At 43.9% G+C, this 21,976-nt stretch overlaps 1 protein-coding gene across 1 annotated transcript in view; it reads right to left on the reverse strand.

Annotated features, from left to right (window-relative positions):
- The window catches only part of cd109 (CD109 molecule), a 247,971-nt gene that overhangs the window by 109,387 nt on the left and 116,608 nt on the right, over nt 1-21,976 (reverse strand). The window contains exons 15-19 of the mRNA XM_073050423.1: nt 21,589-21,741; nt 19,467-19,535; nt 19,038-19,092; nt 10,338-10,479; nt 3,109-3,226 (exon numbers count right to left, since the gene is read on the reverse strand). Of these exons, the coding sequence (XP_072906524.1) occupies nt 3,109-3,226; nt 10,338-10,479; nt 19,038-19,092; nt 19,467-19,535; nt 21,589-21,741 (537 nt within the window). The remainder of the gene's footprint in view (nt 1-3,108; nt 3,227-10,337; nt 10,480-19,037; nt 19,093-19,466; nt 19,536-21,588; nt 21,742-21,976) is intronic.

The raw sequence follows: 21,976 nt of genomic DNA on the forward strand, positions 1-21,976 counted from the left end.
GAAGATCATCACCGGATGCGGTGCAAAGCGGGGGGCGAACATAAGTGGAGATGTGGAGAAAGCGAACCAGCTGAACAACTTCTTCAACAGGTTCGACAGCTCAATCTCATCCTCACCGCAGAAATCCACACCAGGCTTACTTCCCTCACAGGAAAATAGCCACTCACAGGAGACCTTGCCCACGCCCAGGATTACGGCTGCACAGGTGGAAGGTCAACTGAGGAAGATCTGTACCAGCAAGGCGGCTGGACCGGATGGAGTTTCCCCACGATTACTGAGGGCCTGTGCGACTGAGCTGGGAGAACCACTACAGCGCATCTTCAACATGAGCCTGGAGCAGAGAAGAGTACCCAGACAGTGGAAAACATCCTGTATTGTCCCGGTACCGAAGAAACCACAACCAAAGGAGTTGAATGACTTCAGACCTGTTGCCTTGACGTCGCACGTGATGAAGACCATGGAGCGGCTGATAATACAGAATCTGAGGCCACAAACCAGGCACGCCCAGGATCCTCTTCAGTTTGCGTATAAGGAGAAGGTGGGAGTGGAGGATGCTATCACGTATTTGCTACACAAATCACTCTCTCACCTAGATGGGGTCAGTTGTGCTGTGAGGATTACATTCCTTGACTTCTCTAGTGCCTTTAACACCATCCAGCCCAAGATCTTAAGGCACAAACTAACGGAGATGGGAGTAGACTCTCACATGGTGGATTGGATAGTGGACTACTTGACAGATAGACCTCAGTATGTGCGGTTGGGAGACTGTAGGTCTGACACGGTGGTAAGCAGCACAGGGGCGCCGCAGGGAACCGTACTCTCTCCGGTCCTGTTCACCCTGTACACATCAGACTTCCAATATAACTCGGAGTCCTGCCATATGCAAAAGTTCGCTGATGACACGGCCATAGTGGGGTGTGTCAGGAATGGACAGGAGGAGGAGTATAGGAAACTGATACAGGACTTTGTGATATGGTGCAACTCAAACTACCTGCGTCTCAATATCACCAAGACCAAGGAGATGGTGGTGGACTTTAGGAGATCTAGGCCTCATATGGAGCCAGTGATCATTAATGGAGAATGTGTGGAGCAGGTTAAGACCTACAAGTATCTGGGAGTACAGTTAGACGAGAAGCTAGACTGGACTGCCAACACAGATGCCTTGTGCAGAAAGGCACAGAGTCGACTGTACTTCCTAAGAAGGTTGGCGTCATTCAATGTCTGTAGTGAGATGCTGAAGATGTTCTATAGGTCAGTTGTGGAGAGCGCCCTCTTCTTTGTGGTGGCGTGTTGGGGAGGAAGCATTAAGAAGAGGGACGCCTCACGTCTTAATAAGCTGGTAAGGAAGGCGGGCTCTGTCATGGGCAAAGTACTGGAGAGTTTAACATCGGTAGCTGAGCGAAGGGCGCTGAGTAGGCTACGGTCAATTATGGATAACTCTGAACATCCTCTACATAGCACCATCCAGAGACAGAGAAGCAGTTTCAGCGACAGGTTACTATCGATGCAATGCTCCTCAGACAGGATGAAGAGGTCAATACTCCCCAATGCCATTAGGCTTTACAATTCTACCGCCAGGACTTAAGAACTTTTTAAAAGCTATTATTAATGCTTTTTGAGATAGTGATTTAGATGCATATCATACTTTTTTTACTGAGTTAAGTATTGTATGTAATCAGTTTTGCTACAACAAGTGTATGGGACATTGGAAAAAAGTTGAATTTCCCCATGGGGATGAATAAAGTATCTATCTATCTATCTATCTATCTACATGGACACTGCCTCAGTAAAGCGGCCAGCAAAATCAATGACCCCACCCACCCTAGACACTCTCTCTTCCCCCTGCCTCTTGTCAGGCAGAAGATACAAAAGCCTAAAAGCCCATATTACTAGGCTCAAGGACAGCTTCCATCCCACTATTATAGGAATCCAAATCAGGTTTACTATCACTGGCGTATGTCGTGCAATTTGTTGTTTTGTGATAGTAGTACATTGCAATACATAATCACAAAAATCATAAATATATTTAAAGACTTAAATAAGTAGTGCAAAAAAGAGAGCAAAAAATATTGAGGTAGTGTAGACGGGTTCACTGGGCATTCAGAAATCTGATGACAGAGGGGAAGAATCAATTCCCAAAGCATTGAGTGTGGTTCTTCAGGGTCCTGTACCTCCTTCTCAGTGGTAGCAATGAGAAGAGGGCATGTCCTGGGTGTCGGAGGCTCTTAATAATGGATGCTGCCTTTTCGAGGCATTGCCTGCCTCAGCATGGTTCCTCGTAGCATCCTGTCTGCCTGCATTTTCTCTGTAACTGTAACACTATATTCTGCATTCTGCTTTCTTAAACTCAAGAGATCCTGCAGATGCTGGAAATACAGAGCAACCTCTGCTCCATCTATAAAAAAACATAATTTCCTGGTGGCCAACCATTTTGATTCCCATTCCTGTTCTAACATGTTGGTCCAAGGCCTCCTCTCCTGCCACAATGGTTGGAGGAGCAGCACCTCATACTCCATCCAGGTAGCCTCCAATCGATGCATGAACATTGACTTCTCCAACTTTGGTAATTTTTCCCCTTCCTCTTTCTTCACCTTCTGTTCCTTACTTTGACTTCTTACCTCATCTCTTCATCTGCCCATCTTCTCCCCTTGGTGCCCCTCCTCCCTCGCTTCTTCCCACGATCCACTTTCCTCTCCTATCAGATTCCTTTCTTTTTTCACCTATCAACTCCCGGCTTCTTATTTCATCCCTCCTCCCCTACCCACCAGGTTTCTGCCATCAGCTTCCAGCTTGTCCTCCTTCCTCTCCCCCCACCTTATTCTGGCATTTCCCCCCTTCCTTTCCAGTCCTGATGAAGGGTCTCAGCCCAAAACATCGACTGTTGATTCATTTCCATAGATTCTGCCTGACCTGCTGAGTTCCTCCAGCATTTTGTGTGTGTTGTTATGTATTTTTAATACCTTCTGCACTTCCTCAATCTATTTATCTATGGAATGATCTGTCTGGATGGCAGGCAGAAAAAAGCTTGCCACTGCATCTCAGGACATTTGAAAATAACGAACCAACAACTATTACCAAATTCCCCGCAGAAGGCTGAAGAGCACTCACCTGTGCAGGTACAGTTGCCAGCTGAAGGCCTTGGTTTTTGGAAATTGCGAAAGCACTGGCCGTCCAGGTGGTGAGGGAATCAGGGACTGTCCTCTGGATGCTGATCTCCGAATTCAGACTAACAAAAAGTAAACAATATTGGAATAACAGTCAGTGATCAGGGCAAAGTCTACATGAGTGGAAAGCTTTCTGTTGGGTTTGTGTAGAAGAATATGGAGGTCATGAAACTGGAGAAACAGCTTTTAGATATTTAGATCAAAGAACTTCTGCCCCATAGTAGGAGCTGACTGATCTTAATATCTAATAATACTTGTAAGATTCTGGGTGGTAGGTTGGAGATACGTCTCTACCAAAGAAGGAAAGGTGCTCTTTTCCTCCACTAGCCTGCCGGTTACCCTTGGGCATGGTGTAGCACCTCCTTAACCCCCCAATTAGGGGTCAACTGAACCCATGGGAGCAGGTCGTGGGTGCACGTAAGATCAATTGATGCATATCACAAGTCCTGGTTATGTGACCACTGATGCCAGGCAGACAACCTCTGAAAAGTATTCTTCCAAAGTGTAGAATGCATCAACATCTGTCTTGAAGCTTGATCTGATTAATGCAGAATGATTCAGGAATGAAAGGGTTACTATATGAAGACAGAAAAATGCCCGTGGGCTTGTACTACCTGGAATTTGGAAGAATGAGGGGGGGATCTTATTGAAACCTATCAGATGTTGAAAAACCCCAACAGAGTGGATGTGAAGCAGTTGTTTCCTATGGTAGGGAAGTCTAGGAACGGAGGGCACAATAGAAGGAAGTCCATTTAGATGAGGTGGAATTTCTTCAGCCAGCGGGCGGTGAATCTGTGGAATTCATCGCCAGAGACAGCTGTGGAGGCCAAGTCATTGAGTATATTTAAGGCAGAGGTTGATAGGTTCCTGATTAGTCGGGGCATGAAGGGGTATGGGGAGAAGGCAGGAGACTGGGGCATGAGAGGGAAATGGAGGAGAGGCTCGATGAGCCAATTGGACTAATCCTGCTCCTATATCTTATGGTCTTATGGTTCTCCGATTGCATAAACACTTCTGTGAAACTGCATGTCCTGATTTTGATCTGGAACATGTGACCAAGAAAGACAAGAACAAGAGGAGCAAGGAGACACCACAGTGTTCAGATTCCCCTGCAAGGCATACGTCTTCCTGGCTTGGAAACTTGGATCCTTCATTGTCCCCCTGTGAAAACTCCTGCCCAAACTGTTTACGGGAGCCACAAGCTATTAGATCTGGAATTTTGAACCCGAAAGTATAGAACATACCATGTTGTAATGTTCTACAGTCAGTATCGAATTTTTAAGGTACAGGAGAGTAACCAGGTGTGGTCTTATGTTGCCGTAGCTCATCCACTTCAAGATTTGATGTGTTGTGCATTCAGAGTTGCTCTTCTGCGGACCACTGTTGTAACATCTGGTTGAGTTACTGTCACCTTCCTGTCAGCTTGAACCAGTCTGGCCATTCTCCTCTGACCTCTCTCATTAACAAGACACTTTCTCCCATAGAAATGCTGCTCGCTGTATGTTTTATTTTGCACCATTCTCTGTACACTCATAAATCTGTTGTGAGTAAAAACTCCAGGAGGTCATCAGTTTCTAAGATACTCAAACCACCCCATCTGGCACCAACAATCATTCCATGGTCAAAGTCACCTCGATCACATTTCTTCTCCATTCTGATGTTTGTTCTGTTACGAAGGATGAACAACTCTCATGGGCAGAAGGGTGCAGAGTTGCCCATGCCCCCCTTTTGGAGAATCGCAAACCGTTACTATTTCGATGCTGCTAACAGGAGAGTAAGAGAGACAAAAGAAAACATGCCAAGACAGCTGTTACTGATAACAGCTCATGAGAGAGAATGAGAGAGAGACACTGATAGGAGGTAAACAAGTTGGAACATCTGCTACTGATAAGAGAGGAGAGGAGCCATTGATTTACTGTTATTGTCTTTTGGAGAAGGATTGTTTACTTGGTACTATTCTATTCATTGAAATTCCTCGCTGGACAGCTGGTGTGGGCTGGTTTGATGGGTTAAGTCATTCAAAACAGATTGACACTTGAGACCCCGAGAATGGGGATAAAAGTGAGGTCTGGGGTGACACCCCTCAGACGCACCAGGAGACACACTAGTGAGCATCAGACACCCACGAGAAAGTGTGGGGCATCGGAGACCAAACGAAGGATCGGTAAATTTTAACTCACAGTGTTCATAGCGAGGCCAGTGGGGGCTTGTGCATGTGTCCACCCTTGCCTGGGTGATGAGTCCACCACGGAAGAACGGTCTAGCTAAAGGACTGAGGGGTCATACTTGAATGGCCACAGCAACAACACATCGATGGATCAAGATCATAAAGGAAGGTTTGCAAGACAATTGCTGTTACTGTTTGCGCTCTCTCTCTCTCGCTCTCTCCAATAATTACAACACATCGACCAACAACTACGACCAACAACTACCTCAGCCTGCATGAACTGAACTGAACTTTATATTTCCATGTGACAATTCATTATCCACTAGACAACGATACAGCTTGTTTATTATTGATTACTTTTATACCCACACTTCTAGGTTTAGTATTGCTAACGTATATTATCTGTATATTTGCATTGATATTGTTTTGTATATTTTTACTAATAAACACTGTTGAAAATAGTACCACCAGACTCCAATAGACACTTCTATCTTTGCTGGTAAGACACCCAGTTACGGGGTACGTAACAAATTGGGGGCTCGTCCGGGATTTGATACCAAATTGGGGGGCCAGTGAATTGGGCTATAAGTCCATTATTTGATCTGGTTGCGTGGGTAACTAGACAGGAAACCAGCAGAGATGGAAATGAGACAAGTTTTTAGGAAAGCCGACTTTGAAGGCGCTAGGGGGTGCCGCAAAGACGGACTTGGTGGAAAAGGAATTGTTGGCACTTGTTTTAGCAATACATTTTGAAGTGTACATTTGTTCAGCGCAAAGACCCTTAATTGTTTATACAGATCACAACCCGTTGGTATTCCTGGCTAACATGAAAAATAAAAATAGGAGGTTATTAAGTTGGAGTCTGATGCTGCAAGAATTTGATATTAAGATATAGCATATTAAAGGAAGTGATAATGTAATCGCTGACTGCTTATCTAGATGCTAAGTTGAATGTATATCTGTATTGCTCTGTAGTTAAAAAAAACCTTCTGTATTTTGTTAGATTCTGTAATTCTGTAAGACTCTGTATTAGTTAATTTTCCCCTTTGGTGAAAATTCCTAGAAGGATGGGGGTGTTACAAAGGATGAACAACTCTGATGGGCAGAAGGGTGCAGAGTTGCCCATGCCCCCCTTTTGGAGAATCGCAAACCGTTACTATTTCGATGCTGCTAACAGGAGAGTAAGAGAGACAAAAGAAAACATGCCAGGACAGCTGTTACTGATAACAGCTCATGAGAGAGAATGGGAGAGAGACACTGATCAGAGGTAAACAAGTTGTAACATCTGCTACTGATAAGAGAGGAGAGGAGCCATTGATTTACATTGATTTCTGAACAACAACTGAACCTCCTGACCATGTCTGCATGCTTTTATGCATTGAGTTGCTGCCACATGATTGGCTAATTGGATATTTGCATTGATGAACAGGTGTACAGGTGTATATAACAAAGTGGCCACAGAGTGAATGTTGTATATTCTTTTCTCTTATGGGAGCCTCATTCCACCCATAATGTATAGGATGAGAATAAGGATATTTGGCCCATTTACTCAACCTAGACATTCAATCATGCTTGTTTTCTTTTCAACCCCATTTTCCCATCTTCTCCCTGCAACTCCTCATACCCTTATTACCCTCACTCTTTACCTTAAATGCATCCAGTAACCTGGCCTTCACTGCTTTTTTTGGCAAGGAATTCCACAGATTTACCATGGTGTGGCTGAACAAATTGCTTCATGTCTCAATTCTAAAAGGTATCACTTTATTCTGAGCCTGTGCCTTCAGGTGAGACACTGCTAATAATGCAAATATCCTCCCCGTGCCCACTCTATCCAGGTCTTTCAGGATCCAGTACATTTCTGTAAGATCCCACCCTCTCATCCTTCTGAACTCCTTCAGGCACAGGCACAGGGACATCTTATACATTAACCCTTTCATTCTCAAGATCATTCTTGTGACCACCATCTAGACAGTCTCCAGGGCCCACACGTCCTTCCTTAGATACAGAGCCTAGAACTGCTCACAATATTCAAAATGTCATCAAACCAGTTCCTTAGAAAATCCCAGCAGTACATCCCTGCCTATTTCCCCATGAAACTATCCTTCTTTCTCCTTTTACAAATAAAATCGATACCTGAAAGGTGAAAACTCTGGCTGAGTGGTGTCTCAAATATAACCTCTCACTCAATGACAGTCAGCAAAACCAAGAAATCATTATTGGGTAGAGGAGGAGGAAACCCGAGGTCCACAACATAGTCCTCATTAGGGGTATCAGAGGTGGAGAGGGTCAGTAACTTTAAATACCCGGGTTTTAGATTCCAGAGGATCTTTCACAGATCCAGCACGTGTGCCATTAGAAAGAAAGCATGGCAGTGCCTATGCACGCTGAGAAGTTTGCCAAGATTTAGGGTGTCACCTAAAACTTTGATGGGATTCTATAGATGAGTGATAGAGAGTATATTGACTGGTTGTATCACAGTACGAAAATAAAAGTCCCAAAAATGGAAGACTGGAAGAACCTTCAGGACGTAGTTGATACAGAGCAGTCCATCATGCATAAAGCCCTCTCCACCACTGAGCACATCTACTTTCAGTGCTGTCGCAGGAAAGCAGCATCCACCACCAAGGACCCCCACCATCCGGGTCATGCTCTCTTCTCACTGCTGTCATCAGGAAGGAGGACCCACACAACCAGGTTCAGGAACAATTATTAACCTGCAACCATCAAGTTCTTGTACCAGAGGGGATAACTTCATTCACCCCAACACTGAACTTTTTCCTACAGCCTCTGGATTCACTTTCAAAGACTCTTCATCTCATGTTCTCAATATTTATTGCTTATTTTTTATTATTATTATTATTTCTTTTGTTTCTGTGTATTTACTGTGAATACTCACAAGAAAAAGAATCTCAGGGTTGTATATGGTGACATATATGTACTTTGGTAATAAATTTATGTTGAACTTTTGAATCTTTGATACTGCCCCCTCCAAACTCATTGGGCTGATGAACCCAACCATTTCAGACTTTCTCTCCATTTGGTGATGTAGCTGAAGATGATTTGGTCAGGAGCAGTGAAAAACAAAACCGCCCCTCCCATAAATCAACAATATCTTCCTTTGCATAAATTGTAACCCATCAGTGGGAGGGCTCTCCTCTCATTTCCCAATGACATCAGCTTTATCAAGGCTCTTTGATGTCATACTCAATCTAGCACTGTCCTGGTGCCAAGGGTATCATACTGTTGCCACCCTTGGAACACAATTCTTTGGTCTATGCTTGGAACAAGTGAACAGTGAGATCTGGAACTGAGTAATCCTTGCAAAGCTGGATGTAGACATTGGTATTTTAGTTACATTAGACAAAAACGATTTTCCTTCCTGAATCCTTTAGAATGTACCTTAAGGATTTTAGGCTGTTGATCATGAAAATCACCACAAAATGTCCCTATCATGCATCATTTTTAAAATTACCTATACTGTATTAGTTACTTCAATTCATAACACAAGTCAGAATAAGTGATGCCAAGTTATTTTTGTTGGTCCGCAAATCAAACAGTCTTCAATGACAGGCAATTCAAAGAACTTCTAGTTGGACCAGAGAAAATCGCATGGGAGGCATTAAAGGATGTTGTTGAAAATTTTCTTGGCAACTACAGAACACCAAACTACATGCAGCTGGTTGGCAACATTCTTCAAGCATACAAAACTATGAAGTGCAAGATTAATTTTCTACATTCCCATTTAGACTTCTTCCTTGCAAATCTTGGTGTTGTCAGTGCCCAGCATGGTGAACGTTTCTATTAGGACATTGCGGTCATAGAGAAATTATACCTGCACAACTGGAATCCATCAATGCTGGTTGATTATTGTTGGTCACTTATGCAAGAAGCCTCAGAGTTCGAGTACAAATGAAACACTTGGCTTCCACAGCTGGCTATGGCAATGAATTCCACAGATTCACCACTATCTGACTAAAGAAATTCTTCCTCATCCCTGTTCCAAAAGGACACCCATCTATTCTGGGGCTATGTCCACTGGTCTTAGACTCTCCTACGTTGGAAACATTCTCTCAACATCTACCCTATCGGGGCCTTTAACATTTGATAGGTTTCAATGAGGTCACCCCTCATTCTTTTTGAATTCTAATGAATACAGGACTAGAGCCATCAAACGCTCTTCATATGATAATTAAGTGCATTATACTCAATAAAAGTTTATTTCTGGTTTATTGTTTGCTTCACCAAATTCCTATGTGATACAAGTAGTGTGAAATTATATTTGTGTTCCCAGTCAAGTGGTTTATTATAAATAAAAAAAGTTTGATGAAGTAACACCTCTGATAAAAAATTGTTGTCCAGTGTTATTGGTGAGTATCTGCCTGGGGTCAGGTCACTGAATTCAGTTTTATAACATAGAATATTTCAGCAATCTGAATTCCCCTCCCCGTACTTTCCATCAATCTCCTTAAAATTCCGCCCTCTTGTATTAGGCATTTCCGCCCTGGGAAAAGCCACTGGTTATCAACTCTATTGATATCTGTTATCATCGTTAAACACCTCTATCTAATCCTCCTTCACTACAAAGAGAAAAACCAAAGCTCGCTCAGCCTTTCCTTATAAGACATCCTCTCTAATCCAGGTAGCACTCTGTGCCCTGTCAAAAGCTTCCACCCCCTTCCTATAAAAGACGCAATCAGAAATGAACACAATGTTCCAAGTATGGTTTAATCAGCGTTTTACAAAGCTGCAATATTACGCCACAGCTCTTGAGCTCAATCCCCTGACTAATGGAGGCCAATGCACTATATGCTCTCTTAACAATCCCATCAACTTGCATGGCAATTTGAGGGATCTATGAATGTGGATACCAAGATCCCTCTGTTCATCTACACTGCTAAAAATTCTGGCAGTAACCTTGCATTCTTCCTTAAAGTTTGACCTTCCAAAGTGAGTTACTTCACATTTTCTGGATTTAATTCATTTTGCCACTTCTGCTGATATCTTACCCAGTTAACATGTCCAACCATATCCAAGTTTCTGGGAAATATGTCCGGACTCTTTGATCTTCTGGCTCTTCTTCTTTTTCTTCTTCTACACCAGCGAAACCCTCGAGCTTAAACTCAGGATCGGCGTTAAACATGACTGGGTCTGCAGAAGTACAGACACAAAGTTAGCAGAGCTCCCTGCTTAGTACCGAAAACATAAGTTTGGCAAGTCAAAGTTATCTGAAAAATCAGATGCTGTGCACTTTTAAGGAAAGTCTCATTATTGGACCTCTTTGATCTGAAGATTGAAAGAGTACAGTGAAAATTTGTAACGATGTTGCCAGGGTATGAGGACCTGAGATATAGGGAAAGATTGAATAGGTTAGGGTTTTATTCCCTGGAGCAGAGGGGAATGAGGGGGGATTTGACAGAGTTATACGATATGATGAGGGGTATAGATAGGGTAAATACAAACAGGCTTTTTCCACTGAGCTTTTGTGAGACTAGAACTCGAGGTCATGGGTTAAGGGTGAAAGGTGAAATATTTAAAGAGAGCATCTGGTGAGAGTGTGGAATAAGCTGCCAGTGGAAGAGGAGGATGCAGATTCGATTTTAAAATTTAAAAGAAATTTTTACAAGTACATGGATGGGAAGGATATGGAGGGTTAGGGTCCAAGTCAGGGCTAATATGACTGGGCAGAGTAACAGTTTGGCGTGGACTAGATGGCCGAAGGGCTTTGTGACTCTATGAAGCTGAAGCCCTTTGAGTGCCCTTTTTACAACTTCAAGTTGAGAAGGTGTGTTTCAAGTTTGGGATCCAAAAGGGCCAGGATTAATCAAAGCAGTTTCTTTTACTGCTATGGCTTACATATTCTGTCAAATAAGAAGAAAAATGCAATCAGAAGTTGACCATTCAGACCCGCCTACCCTGTCATTCAATAAGATCACAGAAAATTCAGTGCCTCATTATTTTTCCAATCTATTTTCTTCTCTGTTCACGTATAGCAGAACAGTATAGCACAGTACAGGCCCTTCGGCCCACAGTATTGTGCTGACCTTTCACCTGGTCTAAGATCTAATAGAAACATAGAACATAGAAAATATACAGCACAATACAGGCCCTTTGGCAAACAAGGCTGTGCCAAACATGTCCCTACCTTAGAACTACCTAGGCTTTATCCATAGCCCTCTATTTTTCTAAGCTCCATGTAGGCATCCAAGAGTCTCTTAAAAGACCCTATAATTTCCGCCTCCACCACCGCTGCCGGCAGCCTATTCCATGTACTCACCACTCTCTGCGTAAAAAACTTACCCCTGACATCTCCTCTGTACCTACTTCCAAGCACCTTTCCCTCCTACTGGTTGCAAGAAAAAGTTTGTGAATCCTTTTCTGCATTAATTACTCATAAAATGTGGCCTGATCTTCATTTAAGTCACACTAACAGACAAACACAATCTGCCTAAACAACTAACACATAAACAATTGTACTCTTCTTGTCAATACTGAGCACACTATTTAATCAATCACAGTCTAAGTTTTAAAAGGTATGTGAACTTCTGGGGTAATGCCTTCTACAAAAGCTATTTGGAGTCAGGTGTTCCAATCAATGAGATGAGGTTGGAGGTGTGGGTTATAGAGGTGCCCTGCCCAATAAAAAAGACAAACAAAGTCAGGTTACTGACAGAGTCTGCTCTTCTCAAGAAAGATCTGCTTACGTGGACCATGCCTCGATCAAAACAACTTTCAGAGGACCTTAGAAGAAGAATTGTTGAGATGCATGAAGTTGGAAAAGGCTACAAAAGTACTTCTAAAGACATTAGTCCACAGAAAGAGAAATTGTCTACAAATGGAGGAAATTCAGTCCTGTTGCTACTCTCCCTAGGAGTGGGTGTCCTACAAAGATCACATCAAGAGCACAACATGCAATGCTGAAGGAGGTGAAAAAGAACCCAAGGGTGACAGTTAAAGACCTGCAGAAATCTCTAGAACTTGCTAAAGTCTCTGTTCATGTGTCCACTGTAAGAAATACACTGAACAAGAATGGTGTTCAGGGAAGGACACCATGGAGGAAACCACTTCTCTCCAAAAATATCATTGCTGCATGTCTCAAGTTTTCAAAGACCACCTGGATCTTCCACAATGCTTCTGGGACAATGCTCCATGCCAGATGAGACAAAAGTTAAAGTTTTTGGCAGAAATGCATATCGCTATGTTTGAAGGAAAAAGGACACTGCACATCAACACCAAAACCTCATCCCAACTGTGGAAGGAGCACCATCATTTGGAACTGCTTTGCTGCCGCAGGGCCTGGACAACTTCAATCATTGAGGGAACAATGTATTCAAAATTGTAATTAAGACATTTTACAGGACGAGTAATGCAACACGGCAATGATACGAAACACAAGAGTAAATCAACAAAAAAAATGGTTTAAAAAGAATAAAATACATGTTTTGATGTTTTGGAATGATTAGACCTTAACCCAATTGAGATGTTGTGGCATGACCTGAAGGGCTTTTCATGCAAGGTATCCCAGAAATATTAATGAACTGAAATAGTTTTCTGTGGAGGAATGGTCTCACATTCCTGCTCGCCATTGTGCAAGTCTGATCTGCAGCTACAGGCAATGTTTAGTGGAAGTTACTGCTGCCAAAGGAGGTTCTACTAGTTATTAAATACATGGGTTCTCATATGAACTGTTCCAGCCTGGACTGTAAACAATGTGTACAATAAAGACATGGAGAATACAATTGTTTGTTTGTTTGTTATTAGTTTAGGCTGATTGTATTTGTCCATTATAGTGATTTAGATGAAGATCAGACCACATTTTATGAGTAAATAATGCTGAAAATGAGGTAATTGCAAAGTGTTCACAAACGTTTTCTTGCAACTGGGACATAGCCTTTCATTTCTCTGTCATCCATGTGCTTATTTAAGGGTCTCTTAAATGCCCCTATAATGGACCACTCGGGGCAATGCATTCCACACAGCCACCTCAAACTTACCTCTGACAAACTTCCTATTCTTTCTTCAAATCACGTTCAAATTATGCCTCCTTGTATTAGCCATTTACACTCCGAGAAAATGTTTCTAACTATCCACTCAATGAAGCTGACAGGAAGGCGACAACGATTCAAATAACCACAGATTGCAGGAAGAGTGCTGTGCAGAAGAGCTTCTCTGAATGCACAAAACATTGAACCCTGAAGTGGATGTACTTCAGGAGTAGAAGATTGCAGAAGGTTCCACTCCTGTTCTAATAAAGTGGCCGCTGAGAGTACTCAGTGATTTATCCCATAATCTCTGAGGATCTGGCCTCCCCTCTATAGGAGGGATGTTGAGGCTTTAGAGAGGGTGCAGAAAAGGTTGGCCAGAATGCTGCCTGGTTTAGAGGGCATGTGCTATCATGGAAGGGTGGATATATCTGGGTTGCTTTCTATGGAGCGGCAGAGGCTGAGGGGAATCTGAAAGAGGTCTATATGGTTATTAATGGCATAGATAGAGTAGACAGGGAGTATGTTTTTCTCAGAGTAGAAATGTCTAATACCAGAGGGCATGCATTGAAGGTGGGAAGGTGGGGGGGGAGGGCAGGTTCAATGGTGGATGCCTGGAATGTGCTGCCTGATATGGTAGAAGAGGTAAATACCAGATGTTTTAAGAGATGTTTTGGTAGGCACAAGGATGTAAGGAAGATGGAGGGATATGGACATTGTGAAGGTAGAAGGGATCCGTGTTTAGGGCTTTCTTTTGATTTAGAAATCAGATTATTTGATTACTAACTTAATTGGCTTGGCACAACATTATGGGCTGAAGGGCCTGTTTCTTTGCTGTACTGTTCCATGTTCTATGACACAGAATTCAAAATGTTCATGATCTTCTCAGATGTAAAAATGTTTATCCTGAGACCATGAGCTCTAACTTTAAGGTTACAGGCAGTTCACTCTGCCAAGTGCTCAAAAACATTTATACATTTCAAGATGACTCTCGTTGTTCTTTATGTCAGTGAAGATGGAACTTACTTTACTCTAAATTAACTAGCTTTTTTCCAAAAATCAACCTTCCCAGAAAAACTCCAGAGCTCCATCTTTAAGGCCAATACATCTTTCCTCGGATTAGGAGACTAAATCTGGGATAAAGGAGAGGAGTTTTGCCTTCTTTCCAAGAGTTGTAGCAGTACAAAGATTCAGGTTCATGTACAACTCTATTTCAGCCAGGAAGTGTTTGGTACAATCCCTCTGGAGTTAAAAATTATTGGAATCGCAATGAATTTACAATGTGGAATTAGGCTGTTTGCCTGCAAGGTCCACGTTGGCTTTTATACATCATACCTTCCACGTTTAACCCCATCAGTACTGTGTTATTGATCCGTTTTTCAGAACATTATCATCACCATCATTATGTGCCGTGTCATATGACATCATCATTATGTGCCATGTCATATGACGTGGGCGATCGTGGTCTTTGACAATCATTGTTCTCGGCAAATTATAAACTACAGTAGTGGTTTGCCATTGCCTTCTTCTGGGCAGTGTCATTACAAGATGGGTGACCCCAGCCATAATCAATACTCTTCAGAGATTGTCTGCCTGGCATCAGTGGTGACATAATCAGGACTTGTGATCTGCATCAGCTACTCATATGACCATCCACCACCTGCTCCCATGGCTTCACGTGACCCTGATCGGGAGGGATAAGCCAGTGCTACACCTATCAGAAGGGTGACCTGTCTTGTAAAGACCATGATTGCCCATGATATAGGACGCACGGCACACAAATGGTGAATGCAAGGTGGTAAAATTTTAAAGTGTTGGTGGAACCAGTAAGCAGATGTCAGAGGCTTGTGTGTTTTTTTTTTCTGGAGTGGTGGATATGTGGAACGCCCTGCTGGGGAGGTGGTGGGGGCATGGATGAAGGAAAATTGGCTGTTTATGTAGGAGGGAAGCATGACATTGATTGTGGAGTGGGTTAAAGGTCAGCACAATATCGTGGGCTGAAGGGCCTATACTGCTCTATGTTCAATCGAAATGCACTGTGTTATGAACAGGGTGCAGGACAAGCTATTCACTGCGTCTCGGTACATACTGTATGTTAATAATAATAAAGCAACAGCAGACAGAATCCTGCTCTCAGGGTTAAAATAGCTAATAACAGAGACCACGCATTTGAAGTGGGAGGGGATCATTTCCACGGAGATGTGAGGGGCAAGTTTTTTTAGACAGGGGGTGGTGGGGGCCTGGGGTGGTGGTTGAGGCAGAAGTATTAGGGAGTTTTGTGGGACAGATGTTTAGATAGGCACATGAATGTGAAGAACACAATCTAAATGCTGTAGGAACTCAGCAGGCCGGGCAGCAAATTTGGAAAAGAGTAAACAGTCAACACTTCAGGCTGAGATCCTCCATCAGGACTGGAAAAATAGATGTGAAGTTAGATCCATCATACTGAGCTCTTCCGCCACCTCCATCTCAGTGCCTACTTCTTTAGCAATGAGTCTCCAGCCTGCACCAAAGACTCCTTCTCCCGTCATCGGCCCCCCTCCTCTTCCTGGACACCCCACTCTGGTCGTCTGCTGGCTCTGGATCTTGTCATTGCTAATTATCGACAAGACATCAACTGTCTCAACTTTATACTCCTCTTTCCAACTCTAACCTCCTTCTGAACGCACTGCTCTCTACTCTTTCCACACAAATCCTAACCTTACCATCAAACCCACAGATAAAGGGGGTGCCAAAGTTGTCTGGCAGACTGACCTCTATCTTGCTGAGCCAGGCAACCACTCTGTGACACCTCCTCTTACTACCCTACTAAGGAGCACAAGGCCATTGTCACCCAGATCATCACTGACTATCCACTGCCACCAACCTCATAGTTCCCTTACCCCACACCACCCACTTCTAAGTCCTATACAAGATCCACAAACCTACCTGTCCAGGTAGTCTCATTGCTTCTGCTTGTTCCTGTCCCACTGAACTTCTATCTGCATCCCTCAACTCAGTTTTATCCCCCCCCCCCCATCCCGGTGCAGCCCCTTCCTACCTACATCCGTGACACTTCACATGCTCTGGATCTTTTCAATGACTTCAAGTTTCCTGGCCCTGATCACCTCATTTACACCATGCATGTCCAGTCGCTATACTCTTACACCTCCCATCAGGAGGGTTTTAAAGCTCTCCGCTTCTGTCTAGATAATAGACCTAACCTGTTCCCCTCCACCACTACTCTCCTCCGTCTGGCGGAACTGGTCCTCTCTCTCAATAATTTCTCGTTCAGCTCCTCCCACTTCCTCCAAACAAAATGTATGGCCATGGGCACTCGCATGAGTCCCAGCTCTGCCTGCTTGTTTGTCAGCTACATGGAGCAGTCCACGTTCCATTCCTACGCCAGCACCGCTCCCCAACTTTTCCCATGCTACATCAATAACTATATTGGTGCTGCTTCCGCATTCCAAAATGAACCACTTCACACTTATCTGGGTTGAACTCCATCTGCCACTTCTCAGCCCAGTTTTGCATCCTATTAATGTCCTGCTGTAACCTCTGACAGCCCTCCACACTATCCACAACACCTCCAACCTTTGTGTCATCAGCAAACTTACTAACCCGTCCCTCCACTTCCTCATCCAGGTCACTTATAAAAATCACAAAGAGTAAGGGCCCCAGAACAGATCCCTGAGGCACACCACTGGTCACTGATCTCCATGCAAAAAATGACCCGTCTACAACCACTCTTTGCCTTCTGTGGGCAAGCCAGTTCTGGATCCACAAAGCAATGCCCCCTTGGATCCCGAGCCTCCTTACTTTCTCAATAAGCCTTGCATGGGGTACCTTATCAAATGCCTTGCTGTAATCCATATACACTACATCTACTGCTCTTCCTTCATCAATGTGTTTAGTCACATCCTCAAAAAATTCAATCAGGCTCGTAAGGCACGACCTGTCCTTGACAAAGCCATGCTGACTATTCCTAATCATATTATACCTCTCCAAATGTTCATAAATCCTGCCTCTCAGGATCTTCTCCATCAACTTACCAACCACTGAGGTAAGCCTCACTGGTCTATAATTTCCTAGGCTATCTCTACTCCCTTTCTTGATTAAGGGAACAACATCCACAACCCTCCAATCCTTTGGAATCTGTCCTGTCCCCATTGATGATGCAAAAATCATCGCCAGAGGCTTAGCAATCTCCTCCTTCGCCTCCCACCTGAAGAAGAAGGGAACAAGGGCCACATCTGCCCTTCATCTCCTCACTCACTACCATCCAACACCCCAAACAGTCCTTCCAGGTGAGGCAACACTTCACCTGTGATTCTGTTGGGGTTATCTACAGTGCTGGGTGTTCACGGTGTGGCCTCCTGTATATCGGTGAGACCCAACATAGTTTGAAAGCACCGTTGCTCCATCCAACAGAAAAAGTGGAGTCTCCTGGCGGCCACCCATTTAAACCTACTTCCCATTCCTATTTCAGCAGTCCATGGCCTCCTGTACTGTCGTGCTGAGGCCATTCTCAGATTACATTCTGTCCAGAAAGCCTCCAACCTCATGGCATGAACATGGTTTTCTCAACCCCTTCACCATTCCCCATTTCCGTTTCCCTCTCTCACCTCATGGTCTTACCTGTCCATCACCTCCCTCTGGTGCTCCTACCCCTTCCCTTACTTCCACAGTCTTCTGTCCTCTCCTATCAGACCTGCCCTTCTCCAGTCCTTTACCTCTTTCACCAATCAACTTCCAGCTCTTTAACTTCACCCCCTTTCCCTCTCCCTGTTTTATCTATCACCTACCACCTTGTACTTCTTCCTCTCCTCCCCCCACATTCTTACTCTGACTTTCCCCCTTCCCTTCCAGTACTGAAGAAAGGGCTTGGCCTGATACAGTAGCGGCAGGAATGCAACCCAGGGTGCTGGTACTGTAAAGCATTGCACTAGCCGCCGTGATACCACATCACCCATATTCACTATTGTGCAAATGTCTTAGGCACATATATATAGCTAGGGTGCCTAAGACTCTTGCACAGTACTGTAGTAATCTTATGTATTGCACTGTACTGCTACAAAAATAAACAAATTACATGACATATATGAGTGATGATAAACCTGATTCTGATATGGGTCTCTACTGTGGACTGAGAGTGGTGAAGGGGGCAGGGAGAGGGGAATCATGGTTGGGAAAAGGGAAAGGGAGAGGGAAGGGAGCAGGAAGCACCAGAGAGACATTCTGTAATGATCAATAAACCAATTGCTCGGAGTTAAATAACATTGGCTGGGTCAGGGCCATCTCAGGGGCCGGGTGTGTCTGCACCCGCTCCAACCCCACTCCCCTTGCAGCTGTCCCATGCCACTCCCACGACACACCATCCTCGTGATTCCCAACATCCTTTGCTCCCGCCTGATGTGCAAACTTGCTCTCCGCTCCACATTGTGCATACAGTACTATGCAAAGGTCTTAGGCACCCTAGCTATACACATATGCCTAAGACTTTAGAACAGTGTTGTAAGTGCATTGATAATTACTTTGAATCTGAACAGCAGAGTGGACTGTTGTTAATGCATTATGGAGTCAATTGTCCAAATAACCTCATCTGAAGCTGTAACCACAACTTCAACAACTGTGAAACAACTAAACTCGACCCTTTGGATACAGGACATATTTATCCACCTTTCAAATGGATCTCCATTTCTCAATAACCAGGGGTAACTGAAATATTTCATGATTCATACTTACACAAAAACTCAGCGAACAGGATCCGAGCATCTGTTAATATTATTAGCCCACTCCTCTGTCAACAAAACATCAAAAACATAAAAATCAATAACTTGTTCCTTTCACTCAGCAAACTATTGTATGAAAACTTGCAATGGCGGCCACACAATCTTGTGCGAAAATGCAGGAGGAACTCAGCAGGCCAGGCAGCATCTATGGATAAAAGTACAGTTGATGTTCTGGGCCGAAGCCCTTCGTCAGGACTGGAAAAAAAAAGATGAGGAATCAGCATAAGAAAGTCTCTGACTCCTCAGCTTTTTCCCAATCAGGCTGAAGGGTCTCAGCCCGAAACATTAATTGTACTAATTTCCATAGGTGCTGCCTGGCCTGTTGAGTTCCTCCACCATTTTGTGTGTGTTGCTCAGATTACTAATCCCATTATTCACATACCTGAAATACATTGTGGCTGTAGGGAAATCCAGTGTTACCTTTAGCTGTGTTGATCAGTGTCTGAAGGACCTGTGATCAGAATGTATATAAACTACAGGTCAAAAGAGCCAATTGGTAACCAGGCATCAAATCACTTCACAACCCTTCCTACTGTTGAGAGCATTTTCATGAGTAATGCAGCAAGAAGACGGCATCCATGACTAAGGACCCTCACCATCCAGGGCATGCTCTCTTCTCATTACTACCTCAGGAATGAGATACAAGAGCTGGAGGACCCACACTCAGTCGTTCAGGAGCAGCAGAGGCAGCGTAGCAGCTTAGCATAACCCTCTCACAGCACCAGCAATCCAGGTTCAATTCCCTTCGCCGTCTATAAGGAGTTTGGACGTTCCCCCCCTTGAGCTCATGGGTTTCCTCCACATGATCTGGTTTCCTCACACACTCCAAAGATGTACAGATTAGTTAGTTACACGGGTGCAATTGGGTGACGTGGGTTCCTTGGGCCGGAAGGGCCTGTTACCATGCTGTATCTCTAAAATAAATTTAAAAATAAGTAAGCTCTTCCCCCTCAACAAAGAGATTTCTGAAGAGTCCAAGAACATATGAGCTATGTTAATAAAACTAAATCTGAGATGTGGATTTGTCTTCCCCTTGGGCCAGGCCAGCATCAGGCAGAAGATACAAAAGCCTGAAAGCCCATACCATCAGGGTCAAGGACAACTTCTACCCCACTGTTATAGGACTATCGAATGGTTCCCAGGAACGATAAGTGGACTGTTGATCTCACAATCTACCTCGCTCTGACCTTAAACTTTATTACCTGCCTGCACTGAACTCAAATCCCTCCGGACATTCTTTCATCTCACTGGGGCTCAAGGACACTCTTCTAACAGCGGGTTTTACCCCACTTCTAAAAGACTATTGAATGGACTCTTCTCATAATCTATCTTGCCATAATGGGTGGTGGGGTGGAGATAGGTCTCTACCAAAGAAGGTGTAAGGCACTCCTTCTCTCCAGTAGCGTGCAGGTCACCCTTACGCAAGCTGTAGCATCTGGTTACCCCATCTCCCCCACTAGTCAGGGTCACTTGGAGCCATGGGAGCAGCTGGTGGATGGTCGTATGAGCAACTGATGCATATCACAAGTCCTGGTTATGTGACCACTGACGCCGGGCAGACAAACTCTGAACAGTACTGACAATGGCTGGGGACACCCATCTTATAAAGTGACTTCCCAGAAGAAACCAGTGGAAAACCACTTCTGCAGAAAAATGTGCCAAGAACAATCATGGAAAGACCATGATCACCCATGTCATATGACATGGCACATAGTGAGCAAACCTTGTTATCGTCTTGCACCTTACTGTCTACCTGCACTGTTTTCTCTCTGTAACTATAACACTTTATTCTGATTCTGTTATTGTTTTACCTTGTACAACCTCAATGCACAGATATGATGATGCCTTGTAAAACATAGTTTTTCACTGTACCTCACTATGACCAAACAACAATAACCAGTTAATGAATGTTCACAAGTATCTGCAGTTACCAACTATTGGTTTATGTGATACATTGGAAAATAAACTGAATCCCAATCAATGAACCCCCAAATTCCAATACCAATACAAAGCATCAGGCATCATGACTTATTGACCTGAGCCTCAGTCTCTCACATAGGAACTGAAAAATCTACAGAAAGGTCACTATTAATTAATCATAGAGTCATAGAAAAGTACAACACGGAAACAGGCCCTTTGGCCCATCTAGTCCTTGCTGAAACAATTTAAGCTGCTTACTCCCATTGACCTGCACCGGGATCATACCCCTCCATAGCCCTGCCATCCATATACATACCCAAACTTAGCTTAAATGTTGAAATCGACTCACATACACCACTTGTGCTGGCAGCCCATTCCACATTAGCAGGTTGCTCTCAATGAAGAAGCTTACCCTCATGTTCCCCTTAAACCTTTCACCTATCACCCTTAACCCATGACCTCTAGTTGTAGTCCCACCCAACCTCAGTGAAAAAAGCATGTCAGCTGACTTTTCTTGATTTCCTACCAAATATGTCAAGTGTAGAGCCATCAGGTTTCCAAGAGACCTTTGAATCAACACATACCAGTTCCTCGGTGATGTCATTTCCTCCTTTGAGAAGCTGCGCACTCTTGTCCACGACCAGGATCCCAACAAGTGAGTTGACCTCATTGGTAGACACATTGAGAGAGACACTGTCAGCTGGCTTTGCCTGCTCTGTACTCCAGGAAAGTGAAACCTGTATTGGTTAAACATAGAACAGTACAGCACATTACATGCCCTTCAGTCCATGATGTTATGCCGACCAGTACTCCAAGATTAATCTAACCCTTCCCTCGCTCATAACCCTCCATTTTTCTATCATCCATGTGCATATCTAAGAGTTGCTTAAATGTCTCTCAAACACTGTGCCCAGCAGTCTGTTCCATACCACTCTCCATATAAAGATCTGCCTCTGACATCCCACAGGTACT

Source organism: Hemitrygon akajei, chromosome 7 (assembly GCF_048418815.1).
Source record: "Hemitrygon akajei chromosome 7, sHemAka1.3, whole genome shotgun sequence".
Lineage (NCBI taxonomy): Eukaryota > Metazoa > Chordata > Chondrichthyes > Myliobatiformes > Dasyatidae > Hemitrygon > Hemitrygon akajei.